Source organism: Oncorhynchus tshawytscha, linkage group LG11 (genome assembly GCF_018296145.1).
Source record: "Oncorhynchus tshawytscha isolate Ot180627B linkage group LG11, Otsh_v2.0, whole genome shotgun sequence".
In the NCBI taxonomy this organism is placed as follows: Eukaryota; Metazoa; Chordata; class Actinopteri; order Salmoniformes; family Salmonidae; genus Oncorhynchus; species Oncorhynchus tshawytscha.
This window is the reverse complement of record NC_056439.1, coordinates 35,436,096-35,460,314: the sequence shown is the minus strand read 5'-3', so window position 1 is coordinate 35,460,314 and position 24,219 is coordinate 35,436,096. Positions and strand designations below refer to the sequence as shown.

Sequence of the window (24,219 nt, the reverse complement as noted above, 5' to 3'; positions counted from 1 at the left end):
TTCCGGTTACTAGTCCAACGCTCTAACCACTAGGCTACCCTGCCACTCCAAAAATAATTCAGCCTACTACTGTTTTCAATGGCTGTCACTTTTATTACAAGTCGAAATCCTCCCAGATTGCAGTTCCTAGGGCTTCCACTAGATGTCAACAGTCTTTAGAAATAGTCTCATGCTGGTTTATGGAAAAAGGAGCCAGAAATTGTAGTTTTTCTAGGTGGCTCCCATCTTGGCTGTAGTGTTTCCAAGTGCTTGGAAGAGAGCGCGTTCTGTGGTATTTTTCTCCGGTAAAGACAATAACGATTCTCCGTCTTAAATTGTATAGTTTATTTACGTATTAGGGTACCTAAGGTTTGATTATAAATGTTGTTTGACTTGTTTGGAAAAGTTTATTTGTAATGTTTGGGATTCATTTTGTATGCATTTTGATGGAGGGAAACTGGATGGATTATTGACTGAAGCACGCCAGCTAAACTGAGTTTTTATGGATATAAAGAAGGACATTATCGAACAAAAGGACCATTTGTGATGTATCTGGGATCATCAAAGGTAAGGCATTTATTACATCGCTATTTCTGACTTTCGTGGCGCACCTGCCTGGTTGAAATATGTTTTTCATGCTTTTTCATGCGGGGCGCTGTCCTCAGATAATCGCATGGTGTGCTTTAGTCATAAAGCCTTTTTGAAATCTGACACAGCAGCTGGATTAACAAGAAGGTAAGCTTTATTTCGATGTATTACACTTGTGATTTTATGAAAGTTAAATATTTATAATTCTATAGTTTGAATTTCGCGCTCTGCAATTTCACCGGATGTTGTCGAGGTGGGATGCTACCGTCCCACCTGCCCATAAGAAGTTAAGTGTTGCAGTCATTTCAGTCACTGTAGTAGCTGACATGTGTAGTGTTGAGTCATCTGCCTACATAGACACACTGTCTTTACTCAAAGCCTGTGGCATGTCATTAGTAAAGATTGAAACAAGTAATGGGTCTAGAGAGCTGCACTGGGGAATTCCTGATTCTACCTGGATTATGTTGGAGAGGCTTCCATTGAAGAACACCCTTTGTGTCTGTTAGACAGGTAACTCTTTATCCACAATATAGCAGTGGGTGTAGTCAACACATACATTTTTCCAGCGGCAGACTATGATTGTCAAAAGTCGCACTGAAGCATAACAGCCCCCACAATATTTGTATCATCAATTTCTCTCAACCAATCATCAGTCATTTGTGTAAGTGACCTGTGCTTGTTGAATGTCCTTCCCAATCAGCGTGCTGAAAGTCTGTTGTCAATTTGTTTTCTGTAAAATTACATTGTATCTGATCAAACATTTTTTTCCAACTTTAAGGGTTGGTAACAGGCTGATTGGTCAGCTCTTTAAGCCAGTAAAGGGGGCTTTACTATTCTTAGGTAGCGGAATGACTTTTGATTCCCTCCACGTCTGGGGGTTCACACTTTCTAGAAGGCTTAAATTGAAAATATGGCAAATAGGAGTGGCAATATCGTCCGCTATTATCCTCAATTTTCCATCCAAGTTGTCAAACCCCGTTGGTTGATAGTGTCATGACCTTCCCTCCTGTGTGAGGATCAGAGAGAGCCCCTCTCTCTCCCACCAGAGAGGAGGGGGGTGGAAGTTGGCCATTTTATGATGGTCTTAAATACCTTGCAGGAACTTTCTCTCCCACTCTGCAGAAATGGAAGTAAAAAAATCCCTTTTACAACAGAGAGAATTATTTTATAGTACTGTAACATCCAATATTGGATAATGAAACAGTATTTCTGTAATCCAAACATTTGGAATTGTCCGTGGGTATTTAAATAACAAATCTTAATTTCGATTTTGTGACGTCATTAAAGACGATAGAACAACATAACTATCTCTGAAAGTGTACATTTCCAAGTTGTCATCTAAATGTTGTGGAACTTATATGATTAAATATGAAACTATTTGTGATAAGATGAAATGTGATTTTAGCCTTCTAAATGAGAATAGTTTTTCATAAATGTTCTACCCAGTCAGTGACCACACCCACATGACACATATATTATGTCGGCGTCATGGAACGCCCCCTTTTACCAGCGTGCATAAAACCCCTTTCACATTAGACCAAGCAGAATACGGTGTAAGCCGGATGTTGCAAATGGTTAGACTCTACCAGACCAGTTACGTGCAGCACGAGCTGAATGCGTCACAAATCCTCTTACGAGGAGGAGTAGTAGGAAGGATCGGAGGACCAATGCGCAGCGTGGTAAGTGTCCATATTGTATAATAAGAATAATGAACACTGAACAAAACAATAAACGACAACGTGAAATAACAAAATCGAAACAGTTTCGTGTGGATCAAACACTGACATGGAAAACAATCACCCACAACTCAAAAATGAAACCAGGCTACCGAAGCATGGTTCTCATTTAGGGACAACGATTGACAGCTGCCTCTGATTGAGAACCATACAAGGCCAAACACAGAAATCTCAAAACATAGAAAAAGGAACATAGACAACCTTCCCAACTCACGCCCCGATCATACTAAAACAAAGACATAACAAAATAACTAAGGTCAGAACGTGACACACACTCACTTTAAGGAATTCAAAATTACAATATATACTTGTCTGTGTACTGTCAGCGTTTGTTGCTGGCAAATATTCTTTACATCAATAACACAGGAATCACTATAAAACTTATCGTATTACCTCATATACTCTATATTAGGCCCAGCCTTTGGAAATCTGTTTTTTCCTAGATATGGCTACTGTATTGTGCTCACTACATCCGATGGATCTGGATTCTGCTCTCAAGCAAATTTCTGCAGCCTTAGTAAAAATGTGATCAATACATGTTCATGATTTCATCCCTGTGCTGTTTGCAACTACCCTGGTAGGTTGACTGATAACCTGAACCAGGTTGCAGGCACTGGTTACAGTTTGAATCTTTTTCTTGAGTGGGCAGCTTGATAAAAGCCAGTCAATATTTTAAATAATCCAGAAAATATACCTCTGATATCACATACATTATCAAGCATTTCACACATGTTATCCAGATACTGAGTGTTAACACTTGGTGGTCTATAGCAGCTTCCCACCAGAATGGGCTTTAGGAGAGGCAGTATTTAACATGAGATCCTATCTAATCTTTACAGGAATGTGGTTCTGATTATAAACAGCAACACCTCCACCATTGGCATTTATATATTTTCTGTAAATGTTATAACCTTGTATTGCTACCACTGTATCATCAAAGGTATTATCTAAGTGAGTTTCAGAGTCAGAATATGAATGTCATCTTTTACTAGCAAATTATTGATTTCATAAACCTTGTTTCTTAAGCTACACATGTTAACTTGGGCTATTTTGATCACTTTTCCTCTAAGGATGCTTACTTATTTTTACTGCTTTACTGGGAAGCTTAGCAGAAGTAGATACGCTCATGTTATTTATGTTAGTGCAGGGTGAACTGCAAACAGTGAACTTCCTCCTTGTGCACACCGGCTCAGTGCCAGCAGTATAAATCTGGTTCATAGGCACATGATTACTGCATACAATAGCTGTAGGATCAGCAGAGGCATTCAGGACAGTTAAGAGAGACATTAATTAGGTTACTTACATTCTGTCTACCAACACCCCTGGTAATGTACATTTGCTGAAGCATTATGACAACTCTGCGTCACAATGGTAGGGATTAGCTGAGCTGGGCTTGGGTCATTGATAAGCCATTGTCTCAACACAGTCTTATAATGCTGTGAAACGGTCCAGAAACCCAAATTATTGAGATCCTTATAAAAAATGTGTTTTGTTTCCAAAAGTTATCGAAATTGTCAACAAAAGTTACACCCATTGAGTTGCAATAATCACGTAGCCATTTGTGAAGAGAGAGAATCCTGCTAAAGTGTTCAATGCCACAATTCAGAGGCGGCACAGGGCCAGATATGATGGGTATTTTGTTAGTGTCTAGCAGACTCAACTGTTCAGAGCTGCCCTTCATAATGTAATTTAAACCCACATGGACTACGATAGGATCGATTTCAATGTCCTGACGTAGTACATTCGGGAGCAGCTTAGTAATGTATTTTACCTGAGCTCCGGGGTAGGACGTTGTTTTTACACCAGGAATGGTCACATTTCTTACCAGGGAACTACCCAAAATCATATCTGGCGAGAATGACGAGGAAATCCACCCACTCCCACGCTTCACAGGATTTGGAGAACCCTTTATGGATGTGCGAGAGGCAGGATAACTTGAGCCCGTTGCTCCTGGCTCCTGGTGCAGTCCTCCAACAGATGGAGAAGCCCTGCTTGATCCAGAGCAGGGACGGAAGGTTGCCGACGTCGACTTTGAAATCGTAGTAGTATGCACTGCGGCCGCAGACACCGGCAACCCCAGCGACGAAGGTGCAAGAAGATCAGGCTACAGGACGTCTAAACTATTCATTGTTTGTATCCGCCCCGGGCCTCTCGTTGGGAGTGTAGACTGCTTTGTGGGAGGCTGCTGTCTTTGGCTTCCACGGCTCGTGACATGCGACCATCATTGATTGCCTTGCTCCTCTTGCTGTGCTCCTTCGACTCCGCTATCAAATGGGGGAGCTCCGGGCAACATCGACCAGTCGGATAGCAAGGCAGAGATGCATCCAACAAGCGTGAATGTCGTCCAGCCACCGGCGTATAAAATGTGAACATTCCACTCTGTGTTTTCCCCAGTTTCTTACGTAGGCTGGCGACCTGCGTGATCAAGAAAGCCACCTCAAGCCTATAATCCCTGGCAAGTAAATAATTGCATTTGAACTCTGAGTGATCCGGTTTGTCCCGAAACAAAGCCTAGTAGATACAGCTCCTACAGCACTGGAACTGTTTGTTTATTTCTCCAGACAAAGAGGGCTCCATTGCAAAACTCATCTGGTACCAAATTAATTAGCTTGATGGCTAACAGCTTAGCATCTCTGTCAAGCAGGCTTCAACCTGTCTGTTAAGCAGGATTCCGGGTCAAGAAATTGTGGTCCTAGCTGTTAAAAGGTAACCGAGATGAGGAATCCACGCAAAAACAAGTTTGCTTTTCACTTTATCATTATGGGGTATTGTGTGTAGATTGACGAGGAAAACAATTCATTTAATGCATTTTTAGAATCAGGCTGTAATGTAAAAAAATGAAAAGGGGAAAGGGTCTGACTACTTTCTGAATGCACTGTATTTGACCCGTTTCAATAAACTCTGCGTATGTCGCACCTCACTATTTCACAGGAGTAACATTTGAAGTTTTTTTTTTTTCAAAATGTTTTTTTTTGTTTGTTGCAGAAATACCTTCTGGAACATGTGAACTTTCATGTGCCTTAATAACAAACTTGTATGCCATCTGTACATACGAATACAATTGTTACATTTTGAGCCTAGTTGGTTTAGCCACTAGCCATGATTGGCTGAGATTATGGGTGGGCTGGACATGCCTAGAGATGAACTCAGATTGGTCTGCCATTTAGCGTGCTTCTGTCTATAACATGAGATGCTCAGTTTGTGTGGATAATCCTTTCTACTGCAGCTTTTAATTATAATTTTTTTTAAGATGCCATGAATAACTGAACGTTTTGCTACTGCTCTCAACAATGCTGCCCTGAAGTTAGTAGCGCTATCAACATAGCTCAGTGGGAAAAAGTTGGATGATGATCGTGCCATGCTGACACTCTCGGACTCTGAAAATGAATCAGAGGAATAAGGAAATCCCTGATTTAGGTAAAAACATTCTCATTGAATCAGACATTGTAGAGTATTTTGATGACAATGGTGGCGAAGAAACGGTGTCATTGTCACGGAAGGAGTTGACAGTTTTGATGACGTCAGTGATCTTCAGTCGGAAAAGTCGGGGCTCTAGAAAGAAGCCCGGTTTCTCGAGTTGGAATTCTGAGTTGGATGACAGTTCAAATCGATTTTTCCCCAGTCGGAGCTTGTTTTTTTAGGATATAGGCAGTTCTCAGTTTTGGACTGTTTCCTTCCGGAACCTATTTGCGAGATTCAGGTACCTCACGTGGTATGACAAATAAATGTTCACTGTTTGCAATGTAAAAATTCAAATAAAAGCAACCAGCATTAGAGTTTCCACCTCTGTAATTATCCTGTCCCCTAAAAAACGTTGCCTAATGTGAAAACATATATAATATCCAAGAATGATATTGAGCCTGATATTCTAAGAATTGATTTGGGTTGGGTAAGTCCGGGTATATGATTTGAGCAACATTGTAGCCTGGAGACCAACTCGTAGCAGTTACTGTGGTGTGAGAGAAAAGCATGCCTGTATGTCTCACAAAACCAGAATGAGATTCACTTTCTATGAGCTCTTTCCCTCGCTCTGCTCTGATAGACTTGAGCCTGCAACTACCATCTCTCCAGAGTTGTACTGAATTTATTTCTTTTTAGAATCATAGTCATGTGAATAGATGTGGTGGTGCTGTATCACCCCTGATAAATGTAAATACATTTGCCAAAGTTCTAGAATTACTGCTGTCTGTTCAGAAATAACATAATTCAGAATACTACACCAGCAGTAGGCCTATAATTTAGACACATGGGATCAATAGCTTTTTACATTTAAAAAAAATGGCCTAGCAGTGGATTGTGTGTAGCCCAATCACAAGGTTGCCTACAGTTGGGAACGAGTGGTAAATGTCGGTGAACAGCATGCAGCCAAAACAGGCCTTTTTGCAATATTTCAAATACAATCGTGGGAAAACACAGGTTGGAAAGCAAATGGCCCCTGCTGAAACAAAAATACTTCTCTGTCTGTAGGCTATGCAACTATTTTATCAACTTACAAATAGGCCTATTGAGCGAACAGCATTGTTTTTACAAACTAAAACAAGAGCGAGAGACTTTTGCCATGAGCACATCGGCCATCGCAGGTGAGTGAGCTGCGCATCATTGGGTGAGTCATTGAAACCGGAAAGTTTAGGACTAGGCTTAAGACTATAATTTCCTCCTCATATTGTGTAGTATGGGTGTCTCCTCCACACACACATACCTAGGCTATTGATGGATTGAAGACTAGGTTGTTTTTTATTTATTCTCAGTTTGTCAGTGTCAAAGAAGCCTGACATTTCAATCATTTGTGTGGTATTAAGAGATTCTGCTAAAGTCTCCAGTCATGTAAAATTACATAGAATTGCATGAAATGCGTTTATAAAAAGGCCCAATTTTTCCCACACCCTAGGCTACAAAAGAAATTCTGCAAGCCCCTCTGCTCTACTGCTATAGTCTAGACCACTATAAAATGCGATAATATGCATACAATGCTTTACTATAAAGGTGATGTTCTGGTGCCTCAGAGCTCTCCAAGTCACCTTCCTCTCACGCTCACTTTTTTGTTCCGGCACCTACCGATTTACAAATTAAGCAGTGGATATAGGCCAAGGACAAAATAAAGTGCATTTTTACGACTACTTTCAACACTTTTAGTCTTGAAATCTTTGGTTGTTTACTACATTGTTAATCCTTAAAGAGATGGATGGGGTTAAGGCTTAAGTGTCACGTTCTGACCTTAGTTCTTTTGTTATGTCTTTGTTTTAGTATGGTCAGGGCGTGAGTGGGGTGGGTTGTCTATGTTCCTTTTTCTATGATTTGGGATTTCTGTGTTTGGCCTGGTATGGTTCTCAGAGGCAGCTGTCAATCGTTGTCCCTGATTGAGAACCATACTTAGGTAGCCTGGTTTCACTTTTGAGTTGTGGGTGATTGTTTCCTGTGTTTGTACCATACGGGACTGTTTTGATTTTCGTTTGTTCTTTCACTTTGTTATTTTGTAGTGTTCAGTTTTACATATTAATGTGCAAATTGTCCTCTTCTTCTGAGGAGGAGTAAGAGATATCGGACCAATTTGCAGGGTGTGAACGATGCTGAATGGCTGTCGACAAAGAAGAGTTCTCCAGTAGGTGTGCCAAAACACTCACGGGCCATTTTCTCAAAAGTGGGGTTACAAGTTTATCAACTTTAAAAGCAGAATTACTTTCCCATTGTTCCTCAACTGCAGTGTATAATATAAAATGTTCTAGCCATGAGTCTCTACTTTTCATACAATATACAAAACAAAATTTAAAATGTTGTTACATAGGACCAAATCCAGGTGGTGGGTCACATATTCCAAATCAGTATTCTCAAAACAATCCCTCAGTATAGAGACTGCCTCTGTCTAGGGCCTCACTACTGTCTGAGTTGGTGGCTCCTTCTTGAGTTGCTGCTTGTTGGTGGAGAATAGGAACAGAGAGACGTGATCTGATTGGCTGAAGTGGGGCCAGGGGGTGGATTTGTAGTGTCACAAATGTTTGTGTATACATGGTCAAGCACGCCGGATCCTCTTGTGGGGCAGGATACATGTCTTAGACTGCTTCTGGTTGAGCGGATTCTTCTAATATTCTTGTACAATTCACTGAGTGCCACCATTGGTGTTTGCTTGTGGCGGTATGTACACAGCTGTGATAACAGATGTGAATTCCCTCTGCATATAGTGGGGTCGGGATTTTATCGTCAAACTCCAGGTCAGGTGACCAGGAGCTTGCAATGTTTTCAACTTCGGTACACCAGGAATTGTTTGAGGAAACATCCCCCAACCCCCCGAGTCTTACCAGAAGCCGCTGTTCGATCCATTCGGAATATGGTGAAGGTGTCTGGCAGACGAGTGTATTATCCGTAAGGCACGTCTCAGTAAATACAGACACCGCATTCTCTGATATCCTGCTGCGATTGAAGCCTTGCTCAGTTCAAAGTAATACAATTCCAGCAATTGGACATTAGCCATCAGGATACTAGGAAAAGTAGGCCATGTAGCCCGTCTTTTCAGCCTCGCTTTCCTTCCTCCTCTTCGTTGCATGCTTTGCTTTAGGTCATCTCCGCCAGGGGGAACAGGTAAGCCCGCTGTGCGTGGAACAAAGTAGCGAAACTACTATTCCAGATCTGCGAGACTAAGCCATAAGTGTGTAGCTTCCGATTCATGATCCAGAAGTGTTTGTCGGTATTAGGAAATTATTGCAAACAAAGTAATAATGAACTCAAATAGCCATAAAGTTGAGCAGGAATCGGCAAAACGCGTGCCCTCAGCGCCACCAACCCTGTGTTTTAGGTGTTGGTGCAGGGTTTTGGTCCATCATTTGCATTAATGCTTCAGATGCGGTGGTCAAGTTCATTCCAGTTTCTTTTGTAATCAATTGAACTTTTCCTTGCCTGTGCAAGAGGATTTTTCACATTCCTCTTAGACTTGCATTTTGGCACAAATTCCCTATTTGCCTTTATTTTTGTTTGTTCCATATCAAGGACATTATTTTCCACAACTGCCTCTTTAGCTTTCAAAGCAGCATTCTCAGACTGTGCTTTCATTCCAGCACCGGATCACTTGACCTTGTGCTGGATGCATGTGACTTTTTTGATAAAGCAGATGCACTGTCATGTGGACCAATGGCACTTTGCAATTCTGAATAATTTTTCGACTTGGATGCACTTTCTGATACAACAGAGACACTTTCATCTGAACCAATGACACTTAGCAGGTGTGAATCCTTTTTCCCTTTACCATGCAACCAAAACACCACTTGATCTAGAAACTCCTTTGAAAAGCAATAATTTTTGTTCCTACCAATCAGCATGATCAGGCTCTTTCCTCTTCAGACAATATATTATGCACAGCCACATACAGTTCCATAAACTCAGCCAATTAACCATTGAACACATTAACATTACTACTGACAACGTCATCATTTTCACCACCATCCATCAATGCTTGAATTGCATTATTTTTCTTTGTTAGTCGAGCTCCCATCCACCTTTCCAACCTTTTTTCCACCAGAGCTTCAGAATGGAAATGGCAGGCACCCATTCACAATTTTCAGTTCCACACTTCAATATCAACAGTGCATTTCCAATAGCGCTTAACAGCTTCCCATCGCACGGATGGTTAATTTACAGTTGAATAGCTTGTGACAATGTTTCCAAACCAACATCACAAAGAAGTGACTTAACTTGAACATTATACCCGTACTGTACTCACGGTTTCTTTGGTTGGCAGCGCTGCTCCAGGTGACTTGATAAATCTCTAAAGTATGGAACTCCACTAAATCCATGACATTTTAACTTAAATGTGGTGGCTTTTGAATAGCCGTGGGAAAACTAGTTCCACGTTTGAGACGTACATCCAAAATCCGTTTTAGAAAACCCAAGAATCCAAATGAAATCGATGGCATGATGAATCAAACTTGATGTTTGATTTGTAGAATCCAAAATGTTAAATGCAAGGCAAACAAAGGGTTCAATATTCCAGGTAAACAAGAAAGATCAGGGTAAAAATGTATATGGTTCAGAAAATGTATGCCATCCCAGTATCACAAACATTTTCCATAACTAGTAGGCACTTACTTCCCCTCCTTATACCCAATATGCACCTATCTGGGAAAGCCCACCCGTACTTCCAACTGATTGAGCCTAGAGGGTGTAATTGCCATATTTTAATTCAAATTATAGGACCATAATAAGAGGCCACATAACCAAATAAATGTAAACACCATATGTGTATATAGAAATGCAATATTATATTCTTAATGAGCAATGTCATCTAATAAACACATATTTGCATAACCAAGGAAATATAGAAACAGACTCCAACACTCCCGGTCTTTGGAGTTGAAGAAGACTGCATCTTTCCCAAAACAAAAGTATCACCCCCTCCCTTACACCCCCCTCTGGTAAGTTGTCCCCATGTGCCACCTGTGCTCTTGGTCTGTTAGTGTTGCCAGTCAAATATAGGGTAGGAGCAGGGCAGGTAGGGTAACAGATCAGGAGTGTGATAAACACCCAGAAGCAGGAGGCAGGCAGGGAGGGAACAGAGCCTTCAGAGGAAAGGGAGATGCGTAGTCAGTTGTACAACTGAATGCATTCAGCTGAAATGTGTCTTCCGCATTTAACCCAACCCTTCTGAATCCGAGAGGTGTGGGGGGCTGCCTTAATCGACATCATTGGTGCCCGGGGAGTAATTGTTCTTGGGGGTTAACTGCCTTGCTCAGGGGCAGAATGACAAATATTTACCTTGTCGGCTCAGGGGGATTCGACCAAGCAACCTTTCGGTTACTGGCCCAACGCTCCTACCCGCAAGGAAGGAGCCACATGACAAGTGATGCTGTTCATGTCCCACTCGGGTATACTACATTGGTGTGTTCTCAGCCCGGCTGTGAAGAATGCTATGAGTTACGCAACCTCTTCCATTGTGGCTGGTTTTTGGATGCAAGAGTTGCATAAGAAGAACATGATCAGAGCTATGTTAGCAGTTATGATCTGATATAGCCTAGATATGAAGTTCTGTTTTGGGAGGTATCCAACACCACTTCGGAATAAGTGTGGTCATACAGTTCAAGACAAGATGGAGCCCAGGGTATTCAATGGACACCAAATAGAATAATAAATATAAAACCTATTGAACTTAAGTCCAATCAGTCTTGTTTTCATTTTCTGTTGAAAAATGTTTTGCTACAATGCCCTAATGAATATGACCCAGGTTTTTTCTGTTGGCCAGTGTGCTGCTCCTCCCTGAACCCCTGTAACCCTGGGAGGGAGCCCCAGCAGAGGCAGGAAATTGAAAGTGCTAACTAGTGGTGTGCTTGACGGAGCCAGCGGGAGCAGGCCTGTTAGAACATGTGAGACTTGCCGTCCCCTGTGGCCCCTGCATCCCCCAGGACCGGGGAAGAATAGACAAAGAAGAGCGAGGAGAAGCAAACCGAGAGATGATCACGGATGCCACGTTCCCGATACTGCCTGCAGGAGAGCCACATGTTTACCTGTCTCTGATTGGTCCACACTGTGGAGGAAAACATCTTTCTGCCTGTCCCTAGTTTATCCCTCTGTGCCCAATCAGTGGTTTTTGTCGGTCTCCATTACTCTTGTCTCCTGACTGCTCCTGTCCAGTCGTAAAAACCCTTCACAGAAAGAACATGAATGGAACCACACATCGATTCTCCTGGTTTGTAGAGTAGTATCTACACTACATGGCCAAACATTTGTGGACACCCCTTCAAATGAGTGGATTTGGATATTTTAGCCACACCTGATGCTGACAGGTGTATAAAATGAGCACACAGCCATGCAATCTCCACAAACAAACATTAGCAGTAGAATGGCCCGTACTGAAGAGCTCAGTGACTTTCAACGTTACACCGTCATAGGATGCCACCTTTCCAACAAGTTAGTAGTCAAATTTCTGCCCTGCTAGAGCTGGCCTGGTCAACTATAAGTGCTGTTATCTTGAAGTGGAAACGTCTAGGAGCAACAGCCGCTAAGTGGTAGGCCACACAAGCTCACAGATCTGAACCGCCGAGTGCTGAAGCGGGCAGCGCGTAAAAATTGTCTGACCTCGGTTGCAACACTGATTATCTTGTTCCAAACTGCCCCTGGAAGCAAGTCAGCACAATAACTGTTTGTCAGGAGCCTCATGAAATGGGTTTCCATGGTCGAGCAGCCACACACAAGCCTAAGATCACCATGCGCAATGCCAAGCATCGGCTGGAGTGGTGTAAAGCATTGGATTCTGGAGCAGTGTGTAAGTTATTTTGTATATATATATTGTATATTATATTTCGCAACACACTCTCAGGAGACACACCCCTCACCTGCACAGTGCACACACTCTCAGCAATGACAAGCTCCAGCCTTTTTCCTTACCCTGCTGTTGCCTAGCATCTAGTCTCCCTAAAGACAGGAGTAGCAGTTTAGTTTGGCCAGCCATGGAAGCCTTACCGCTAGTATCATCACGCTACGTTACCGCTAGTATCATCACGCTATGTTACCGCTAGTATCACACATGAAGTCTTCATGGATCCATCTGTACCAGAATAGCCGAGACCTGATCCGAGACCAGAACGGGTCCAGATCCAGAATTCTAAATTTCACGAGTCTGGTTCGGATCTGATATGATTGTCAGTGTTCTTGGGTATGTGTAATTTTAACTGACTTGTCCGGAAGGGCCTGTACAGATCCGAATGTGACAACAGGCTAAAGTCATAGAGCCTCCATAGTGGCAAAAGTTAGGAGATATCTAATCAATGGAAATAAAATGGAATTAAAATGATGGAATTCAAAGGTGAGAGCACACGGGTAGGCAGGCTGCTACTTTATATTCTGAACGGAGTTGTTGTTATTTGTAACTTTAGGAAGAGAAAGTGCATGCACTGCAGCCTCAATTAACCTAGCTAGCTGACATTAGCTAGTTTAACTAGCTTCTCTTGGTTTTGATGCAGTCAAGACAGGTACTGTGTAATCATATTTGATAATAGCCTAGCTATGGCAGCTGTTAGTCAACTATAACGCGTGTCGGCTTGGTTGGTTTCTGTCCCTCGTCTCTACCTCTGTGTCACTTGCTCACAGTACAGCTCCTCCCTTGCCTGCTAGAGCATCACCCCTCTCCCTCTCACGCTGTATCAGTTCCGGTTAATAAAGTAGGTGTGTGTGTGTGTGTGTGTGTGTGTAAAACATTTTTATGCATATTGGGTACGGGTGGGAAAGCCCCAGGTCAATTTTGGAATAGGTCCAACATTTTGGACCCATGAAGACCTCATCACACTGTATGTCCACTACCAACACTGGTCAGGCAGGGTGATTCTCAATTTGAAGTATATTAATGAGTGAAACAAGAGGATAACTTGGATGAAAGCCTTCAGACAGTATAGCACTCTAGGACCCCGGGTGACTAGTCACAATGATGTGATGAAAGCCCATCCAATCTACAGATATGAGCTCTTTTATGTATGAACTAAGAGCACTTGTTCAGTTCTCCCTCAGACCCCTGCTGTTCCTCTGATCTTCTGGACTGCCCAGAGGCTTCACCAACCCAAGGCCAATTATTATATAAGGCTGTTATTTTGACCTGTATTGCCACTGTCTCACACAAAGTGTTTGAAGAAAGCTTACTCTCACAGCCAAAGTACAGATTGGATATCTGACCATGGTAGGCCTTTTGCAGTTTTCACCACTGGCACTAAGCTATGACTGGTACTTGTGTTCTCCTTGCAGGAGTCTGAGAGGCTAGACCCAGCGGGCGACACAGACCTCACCATCCCCACGTCTAAAGTGGAGCAGCAGGAGTACTTGTGCTGGAAGATGGAGCGTGAGCAGATCGACCGTGAACGCTTGGCGCGCCACAGAAATGCCAAGGGCCAGTGGAGGCGGGCCTGGGACATGGACAAAACAGAGAATATGTAAGCCCACTCTCATCCCTGGCTGCTTTGCACTTCTTCACTTTACTTTCCTCTGTCAATCATTTCAGTTTGACTATTATGTTTGCTTGATGCATGTCTGAGTGCGATTATAAATTAATGTTACAATTACAGAAGAGTACTCATTTTTTATGCTCTTCTTCTGGTCTTGTTCTCACAACAACTACAGCTAACTACCCCACATCTCATCTCTTACCATGCAAAATAGGCCATTCTCTTGTCATTGTAACTAAACTAAAACATTAACTCATTCACTCATCAAGCAGATTACCTTCTCTATTCTGTACTTCTAAACTTAGAAATGGTTGCATTGAATTTCCTAAAGAAGCGCAGAATGGTGTCTGCACAGAGAAGATAGTGGTACAAACTAGGTACTTTCAGAATGCTAATTTACTCTGGTGGAAGATTTCCGTTGTTGGAGGTATTCACGCGATCCACATTTTGGACCATGCCCTATCCCATGATACTGATTTCACACGGTCACAAGACTTAATCCAATCAAGTCACAAGACATAAATAACAAGTCACAGCAAATGTAATGATGTTGGATGGAGACTGGCAAATAACGCTATTAGAGAGGGAGACGGAATGACCTGGCAAAAATGTGTTTGTTCTCTTCTGAGGTATCGCCCTCACCTCTGTTTATGAGCCGTTCTCAGAAAATGGCTTTGATAAATCTTGAAATGGTATTTATCCTATCATCTAACTACCCTCTCCCTAGTACTCTTACCACCCTCTCCCTTTGTCAGCTATGCTAGACATTGGACACTTTCACTAGAAGAAGTTTGTAACAAGCTGACATGCAATGTTTTGGAACCATGGAGAAAGGATAAAAGTAGGCCAGTTTTAGGCCTTGAGCGCCACGGAATGAAAACATCTGCTTATATATAGGTTACATGATTTGAATTTGGAACCCAGTATTTTACTATGTATGGAGCCGCTGTCCTTTCACACAGTGGCGTCCTTACTGCTTAGGAGCTAAATATATGAACACCCCTCTTTCTGTTCCTTGTTCAAACACAACAGATGTGCTGTGAGCAGTACAGTGGCTGGATAAATAAATGTTCTGTTTAGAAGAAAGAAGCGTCAAACTTTAAAGAGACAAGATGATAGGATACTTTTAGCTGGGGTTGGGATGCCTTTCCTTTTGTGGTTTAAAAAAGGCCTCAGAGACTAACTAGAGTAGGAAAAATATTTTTTGATTCAGCAGTTTAGATGTTGTCAATGAACGAGGAGTGTAGGATCATGACCTCTAGCTACAGATTTGTAACGTGATTCTCCATTAGCCGTTACAGGAAAGTTACTGTTTGGCGTAGAGCAGAGAATTTTCAACCAAACTTGGCGATACTATCTTCATTCTCGACTCGGCCAAACATGAATCTTCTAAAATGTTTGTCCAGTTGCAGGTGGTTTGTTTGAAGTTATAAAATGCACCGTTATTAAAATATATTTTTTGCTCCATTAAGTAATCCAACAATGTGTAAGCAGCCGTCTTGTCCATTTCAAATCTTCTCTCATTGATTGAGAGCATTTCAAATCTGTAGCTACATGACCTCAAGATACCACAGTCATCTCTGTACAATGTCTCATTCTAGCTCTGAGCTCAGCATGTAATGATTACTTGGAAATGAAAATGGCTGTTGAATGAAAGTAATGTAATGTAAATTGTTAGGTTAGTGGAACAACACAGATACTTGAGAAATGTCCAACCAAATGCATTGGACCCTTCATTAACCCTGGTAGGTAAGATTTTGTCTGTTTACTTTAACACCAAAACCATGGCCTCGTTATCTGGTAGTTCATCTGTTAATGGAACATCCCAGCTGTGTATTAGGTTTTAATTATTTCACTGTAAACTAAATGTCTCTCTTTAGGTTTTCAGATAAATCTCCTAGGGAGAGAGAAAGGGGGCCTACAGCCAGAGGTGAGATATTCACTCTGTAGTAAATTATTTTCAAATCAAACACTGAGGAATAGTCAGACCATAATCAAGTATGTCTTATTTCCAGTGATACCCAATAATTGTTGAAGTTGTTTGATTTCCAGGAGGAAGAAATGCAAAGAGAGGTCACCCCAAATCAAATGCTGATCCACTGGGTGAGTTTGAATGCTTTATACTGTGTACCAGCAGCTGAATAATTTAAATCCTCAGTACAAGCAACCAATCAGCCAATGATGGAGAACTATTCTGCTGTTTCTCTTAGCTTTGCTTGTTTTCATTTCCAGGTCAGCAGCTGTGGGGCAAAGACAAGCGGGGTAAAAATGTTCCAGTGGTCAGCAGTAAAGCCAAGGGCAAGGACCGGCTGACTGGGAGGGCCAGAAGGTGAGTTGCACTAACAGCAGATTTAATCATAACAGCCTGTGTTGATGTAAGGAAACCACACACCTAGCCTTGCTGTATGCAAAACACACTGGGACTTACTCTAAAGAGCACAACGTGTCAAATGACTAAAAACAGCTAATTCACTTGTGCATTCTTCTGTTTTATTTCAAAAAGCCCACTGTTCCAACTTTTTGCTCTGAAGCCATTGGTGAGGCTAGACTACTTTTAGGTTCTGTTAGCGGTGCTTGAGAGGCAGGTATTGGTGGCTGTGCGGTCCTCTGTGAGTTTGAGCTGACCAGGGGGAAGAGCAGTCAGGTATGTCCAGGCAGAGTGGTCTCTTGCCTCAGTTGCCTGTTATTAGGTTTTGCTGCTGGTGCTAATTGGAAAAGACCAGAGTGTGAAGAGAACTGCTCAGACCAGCCTTACCTCTTAAAAAAAAAAGTTATATCTAGAACCTTAAAGGTTCTTCGGCTGTCCCCACAGGATAACATTTTGAAGAACCCTTTTTGGTTCCAGGTAAAACCCTTTTGGTTCCATGTAGAACCGTTTTGTGTTCCATGTAAAACCCTTTCCACAAAGGTTTCTACATGAAAACCAAAATGGTTTTACCTGGAACCAAAAAGGGCTATACCTGGAATCAAAAGGGTTTTTACCTAGATCCATTTTTTATTTAACTAGGCAAGTCAGTTAAAGAATAAATTCTTATTTACAATGACTGTCTATACAGGCCAAACTCTAACCCGGACGACGCTGGGCCAATTGTGCACCCCCCTATGATACTCCCAATCACGGCTGGTTGTAATACAGCCTGGAATCTAACCAGGGTCTGTAGTGACGCCTCTAGCACTGAGATACAGTGCCTTAGACTGCTGCGCCACTCTGGAGCCACAAAAGATTTCTCCAATGGGGATAGCCTAAAAACCCTTTTGGAACCCTTTTTCTAAGTGTAGACTGTAGAGCATTTCTCAGGATGTACAGAGGGCAGCCATGATTAAACACACAGGTGTGTAAGTGTACCTACAATCATCCTTCTCTATTTTGTCTCACTCACACTCTATCTTTGACCCCACACAGAACAGATGTCATAACAAAATATGCAGAGTATTTTCTGTGTTCATAGCACTCACTTTGTTATCAGGATACTTTGAAGAATATAGACCACTCATTCTGTATGTTTCTAATAATTATTTTAATATTTCAGATGGGATGCCAGCGAGGATGGGGAGGATTTGCAGGTGAGAGGTTTAAACGGAATGCTTTGCATTGATGATATAGCTGTGCTTTGGTGAAAAATGGCTGTGCTTGGGCTCAACAAAGACATCTTTGTCTTTATCATATAACTAATGGAATTTTACTTTTGCTCCTTCAGGCCTCTAAGACTAGTTTGGAGGAATTCTTAGAAGAGCTTGATGCTTTGGCTGACCCTGACATGGATGACTCCACTGCAGAAACTCCAGAGGTCAAAAAGGGTGACCTCAAAATGGAGTCTTCGCTAACCCTGGATGTGATGAAGACCGAGAAAGTGAGTGGAAGCGTCAGTCCTGGCCTGGACAAGTCAGAGACGGCTCAGGCCCCAGTCGACCCCCTGGAGGACGGGACATCCAAACAGGGGAAGGCTGAGGCCTCGTTCCCTCAAGCTACAGAGAAGAAGGTCCGCTTCTCAGAGGAGCTCATCAAGGGGCCCGGGGCCTACGAGAAGCCCAGTACTGGAGCCCAGAACTCTGCCCACTCAGAAACCAAGGGCACCAGCGTGTTAAAAGTTGCCTCCCCCATCAAAAACGGACAGAAGTTCGAGGAGCAGAAGCAGTCCCCCAAGGGCGACCAGGAGGATGCTGGTAATGACCTGGACTGGGGGGATCGGCAGGCTGCAGCTGTCCAGGCACAGAGCTCATCTGATGGGCATAGACAGGGTCAGGAGGGCCCTCCGTTTCTTGATGCCTCCAAAACAGAATGTGCTGAAAGCGGCCATGACGGTGTGGTCAGCCCTGTTCTTCTCATTTCACACAGCGATGCCCCTCCACAGGATAATTCTGTCCAGCCTTTAGAGCATGCCAAGAGCAATACAGGTAGGCAATGGTTTTGTTCGTGGTTAGTCCCTGTCAAATATCCATATCTACATGTACATACTACCTCAATCAGCCTGACTAACCGGTGTCTGCATGTAGCGTCGCTATTTTTATAGGCTCACTCCTGTATTTAGTCTTTTTACTGTCGTTTTATTTCTTTACTAACCTAACACCTTTTTTGCACTATTGGTTAGAACCTGTAAGTAAGCATTTCACTGTAAGGTCTACACTACACCTGTTGTATTTGGCGCACATGACAAATACATTTTGATTTGAAATGGGTACAGTGTATAGTTATCACTATAATGCAATGTAAGTAATGCTTGGTTCCCTTCACAGAGGAGCTGATTGACTCCAGTCTGTCTGTTCTCAGCCTGGAGTCAGGAGAGACTCACCCAACCCACACCACCAGTACCGATAAGGTCAGTATGGACTGAGAGAATATGAACAACTGGATGGATGGAAAGAAATGAGTGCATGACTCATCTGCATTGTAGTCTGGACTATGAGAGGGAGTGAATGAAATAAAGGAACTGTGGATGGATTGAAAAGGTGATGAGTGTATGATTCATCATCACAGCAAATTTGGGATTTTTGATTGCTGCATGAGTGCATTCCCTATGGTCTTCTGTAGTGTTTAAGTAGATTTGGAATAGACAAGAGAGACAATGCATGTTCAGAACTACTGTAGCAGGGTGATAATGCTTTACCAACCACTGTGGCAGGGTGATAATGCATTACCAACTGTAAATATAAGTACTGTATATGCCTTCCTTTTGAGTAAAAACAATAATGTACTTTTACACCTATTTTTAAAAACCACATTGTTTAACCCCTTATTGTTTTGTTTCATAGGCAAGAGAAAATGGGAAGATTGTTTGAAGGACTTTTGACGTTGCTGTAACATTTTCTAGAACTGAACAATAACATGCTTAATTAATTCAAGCGTTTACCATGAGCCTTTTAGTTTAATACCGCACTTGCTTCCAATAACTCTTTGTAGATGTCCTGTGTCTAGTTGGTCAGGTTAAGACTAACATGCACAATGTTTCTTTTGAAAGGATGCTAGCTGCTCAAGGTGGGAAAAGGAAACAATACATGTTCAAGTGAAGTCATTTTGAGCCTTTTGTCTGCTTAAATACTTTGCTTACAAGCACTTTATTCTTTATGAGGTATGAGTACTGACATGTCATACATTACTTAAAGTTGGAATCCTTAATGGTGAAACAGCTACGTCTGTTTGCGATATTACAACAACAAAGAAGTTACTGCAAACAATGAATACAGTTTTTTTCTCCTCTGACATCATTACATGCGTGATAGAAGAGCACAATATGTATTGCAATTTTTTTTACCATGCTGCACGGTGCTCCTCAGCTCAGCAATAGTAACAATGGTGGTGGTGAGGCGGCCAGCGGCGCTGTTTCCCCTTACTGCGGATTCTATCTTTAAGTGTGTTATTTGAATGGCTGTTTTTGTTTACATTTGAAGTATTATTTCAAGGTACCAGTCCCAATGCTTGTATTAGTTCAGTTCCTATGGATGACTAACCTACATAACCTGAACAGGCCCTGCCATTAACCTTTGCCAGCCTTAGCAGTTGAATGACAAAATATAATTAGCATTATATGCTAATAGTTGTACACTGACTTTATTTACAGTACTAGTCAAAAGTTTGGACACACCTACTCATTCCATGGTTTTTCTTTTTTAAACTTTTCTACATTGTACAATAATAAAGACATCAAAACTATGAAATAACACATGGAGTCATGTCTTAACCAAAAACGTGTTACATAAATCTAAATATATTTGAGATTATTCAAAGTAGCCACACCTTGCCTTGATGACAGCTTTGCACACTCTTGGCATTCTCTCAACCAGCTTCATCAGGTAGTCACCTGGAATGCATTTCAATTAACAGGTGTGCCTTGTTAAGTTAATTTGTGGAATTTCTTTCCTTCTTAATGTGTTTGAGCAATTCAGTTAGGTTGTGACAAGGTAGGGGTGGTATACAGACGATAGCCCTATTTGGTAAAAGACCAAGTCCATATTATGTCAAGAACAGCTCAAATAAGCAAAGAGAAATAACAGTCCATTACTTTAAGACATGAAGGTCAGTCAATCTGAAAAAATATCAACTTTGAAAGTTTCTTAAAGTGCAGTCGCGAAAACCATCAAGCGGTATGATGAAACTGGCTCTCATGGAAATTAAGACCAGAGTTACCTCTGCTGCAGGGGATAAGTTCATTAGAGTTACCATCCTCAGAAATCTGCTATTAACTGCACCTCCGATTGCAGCCCAAATAAATGTAACAGACACATCTCAACATCAACTGTTCAGAAGAGACTGCGTGACTCAGGCCTTCATGGTCAAATTACGGCAAAGAAACCACTACTAAAGGACACCAATAAGAAGGGACTTCCGTGGGCCAGGAACTTGAGCAATGGACATTAGACCGGTGGAAATCTGTCATTTGGTCTGATGTGTCCTAATTTGAGATTTGTGTTCCAACCAGTGTGTTTCTGAGACAGAGTAGGTGAATGGATGATCTCTGCATGTGTGGTTCCCAAGCATGGAGGAGGTGGTGTGATGGTGTGGGTGTACTTTGCTGGTGACACTGTCTGTGTTTTTATTTAGAAATCAAGGCATACAACCAGCATGGCTTCCACAGCATTCTGCAGTAATATGCCATCGCATCTGGTTTGCGCTTAGTGGGACGATAATTTGTTTTTCAACAGCAAAATGGCCAAAACACATCTCCAGGCTGTGCAAGGGCTATTTGACCAAGAAGGAGACTGTAGTGCTGCATCAGACTCACCCGACCTCAACCCAGTTGAGATGGTTTGGGATGAGTTGGACCGCAGAGTGAAGGAAAAGCAGCCAACAAGTGCTCAGCATATGTGGGAACTCCTTCAAGACTGTTGGAAAATTATTCCTTATGAAGCTGGTTGAGAGAATGCCAAGAGTGTGCAATGTTGTCATCAAGGAAAAGGGTGGCTACTTTCAAGAATCTAAAATAGATTTTGATTTGTTAAACACTTTTGGTTACTACATGATTCCATATGTGTTATTTCATAGTTTTGATGTAATCACTATTATTCTGCAATGTAGAAAATATTCAAAATACAGAAAAACCCTTGAATGAGTAGGTGTTCTAAATCCTTTGACTGGTACTGTATAACTTTTCTAATTAGAAAGCTCTGACCATTGCACTTAACGACTGAGATATGATAGCTCATTCATTCATATGGTAGTTTACAGCTTGGTTTGGTGAAACCAGTTACATGAAGTAAAAGTACATTCAAGTGCATTATTTTAGTGTGGAAATGATTACTTTGTAATATAAAATTCAATAGTTATGGTTTTCAAATGCTAAAAAGATAAAATATAGTTAAAATTGTTTCATATTTATTCAAATGTTTTCGGGGAACCCTTTGACTTTTAATTTTGAAATGTTGTGGTATTAAATAACTGTCATTATTGATTTTATTTATTTATTCTCTCCTTTGGACTACTGATTGTCAAATATAATTTGCTGGAGAATAAACCCTTGTTGACATGCATTAGCGGCTGGATTGTTTTATTTTAAGTAGGGAAAGGCAATTTATTTGTACCCCTTTGTTTTATTATACTTTAATAGTCTGACATCATTTGACAAAGAGCCTTAGCATATATTAAATAGTGTGTTAATGAAGCACTTTGTTCTTTTTAGAGCACTTATTTAGGCAATTCAGTGTACAGCACATGTTGGAGAGGGAACTGTGGCAGTTAACTGAAGATGTTATCTTCTGACCTGCCAAAGCAATTTTACTTTCAGTAGGACTGGCTTTCCTCAAGCATTATAACACTGGCATTAAATGTGCATTGCCATAACCAGGTGACAAGTCACAGTAACAGGTTGAGGTCATTTCATTTCTAATTGAAATGACTTTGAGCTGTGAAGGTGAAAAAGAAAAGAATAGCTGGAAAAGAATAGCTGGAATTGAGAGCTAACAGAACTGAAGTTATTTGTTGGGAGAAAGGAGAATTTCCTCAATGCATTGTAGTTGAACGGATCAAATTTATCCTGGGAGAGGGAGAACTGGAAAGAGTTGAACATAGGGATATTTTTTATGAGAAGTAGTGGAATTGACTTCAACCATGTGACTAGTACAGAACCTACTTCCCTGTTCCGTGACTGTTTGCTTATACATAATGGTTGCAGTTTGTTTGGTAAATGTATTTATTCAAGGTTCGCTTGATATTTATGTTATCACCAAGCCTTGTCTAAGCCCTCTTGAAAATTGAGAAGTTATTGTCTGACATTACTGCTCCTTTTGACATTCTTCTGCATCACCCAACCATGTGCTTCATGGACTCACACAGGACGTGTGTGTGTGTGCATAGAGCTTAATTCACAGCTTTTTTTACTGTAAAGTTCCTTGTTTAACTTGAAAGTTAGCATACAGCACATTAATAAAGTACCCGCTGCTACAGATTCGGTCTTGCTCTTGTTGTCGTGCTTTACTAGTGTTGCAAAATTCTGAGAACTTTCAATAAATTCCCTGGTTTTCCAGAAATCCTGGTTGGAGGGTTCTGGATTTCCTGTTAATTCCCTCCTGATTCTGAGAAGTCCAGGGAATTTATTGAAAGTTCCAGGGATTTTGCAACCCTATCTTTAGACAGAGTATGTCTTGTACCCTGTCCCTGCCCTATAACAGCATGAAAACAGAGTTAATGTGAAAAATACTTTTCCTATGTTATATACACTATAGTACGGTGCATTCAGAAAGTATTCAGACCCCTTGACTTTTTCCACATTTTGTTACTTTACAGCCTTATGCTAAAATGGATTTAATAGACCCCCCACCAATCCATCTACACACAATACCCTATGATGACAAAGCAAAAACAGTTTTTTAAAATTTTTGCAAATGTATAAAAATAAGAAACTGAAATATCACATTTACATAAGTATTCAGACCCTTTACTCAGTACTTTGTTGAAGCACCTTTGGCAGCTATTACAGCCTTGAGTCTTCTTTGGTATGATGCTACAAGTTTGGCACACCAGTATTTGGGGAGTTTCTCCCATTCTTCTGTGCAGATCCTCTCAAGCTCTGTCAGGTTGGATGGGAGCATCGCTGCACAGCTATTTTCAGGTCTCCCCAGAGATGATTGATCGGGTTGATCGGGCCACTCAAGGAAATTCAGAGACTTGTCCCAAAGCCACTCCTGCATTGTTTTGGCTGTGTGCTTAGGGTCGTTGTCTTGTTGGAAGATGAACTTTCACCCCACTCTGAGGTCCTGAGCGCTCTGGAGCAGGTTTTCATCAAGGATCTCTCTTTACTTTGCTTTGTTCATCTTTCCCATGATCCTGACTAGTCTCCCAGTGAAAAACATCCCACAGCATGATGCTGGCACCACCATGTTTCATCGTAGGGATGGTACCAGGTTTCCTCCAGACGTGACACTTGGCATTCAGGCCAAAGATTTCAATCTTGGTTTCATCAGACCAGAGAATCTTGTTTCTCATAGTCTGAGAGTCATTTAGGTATCTTTTGGCAGACTCCAAGCGGGCTGTCATGTTCCTTTTACTGAGACTTTTGCTTCTGTCTGGCCAATCTACA

The 24,219-nt window shown here is 41.6% G+C and overlaps 1 protein-coding gene across 2 annotated transcripts in view; it reads left to right on the top strand.

Annotated features, from left to right (window-relative positions):
- Positions 1-19,702, top strand: part of LOC112261852 (coiled-coil domain-containing protein 9B) — a 48,865-nt gene extending 29,163 nt beyond the window's left edge. For both annotated transcript variants that reach the window (XM_024437480.2, XM_024437481.2), the window contains 8 exons: positions 14,016-14,200; positions 16,093-16,142; positions 16,265-16,315; positions 16,445-16,541; positions 17,743-17,776; positions 17,911-18,607; positions 18,947-19,029; positions 19,463-19,702. In XM_024437480.2, the coding sequence (XP_024293248.1) occupies positions 14,016-14,200; positions 16,093-16,142; positions 16,265-16,315; positions 16,445-16,541; positions 17,743-17,776; positions 17,911-18,607; positions 18,947-19,029; positions 19,463-19,489 (1,224 nt within the window). In that variant the 3' untranslated portion in view covers positions 19,490-19,702. The remainder of the gene's footprint in view (positions 1-14,015; positions 14,201-16,092; positions 16,143-16,264; positions 16,316-16,444; positions 16,542-17,742; positions 17,777-17,910; positions 18,608-18,946; positions 19,030-19,462) is intronic.
- The last annotated feature ends 4,517 nt before the right edge of the window (positions 19,703-24,219 follow it).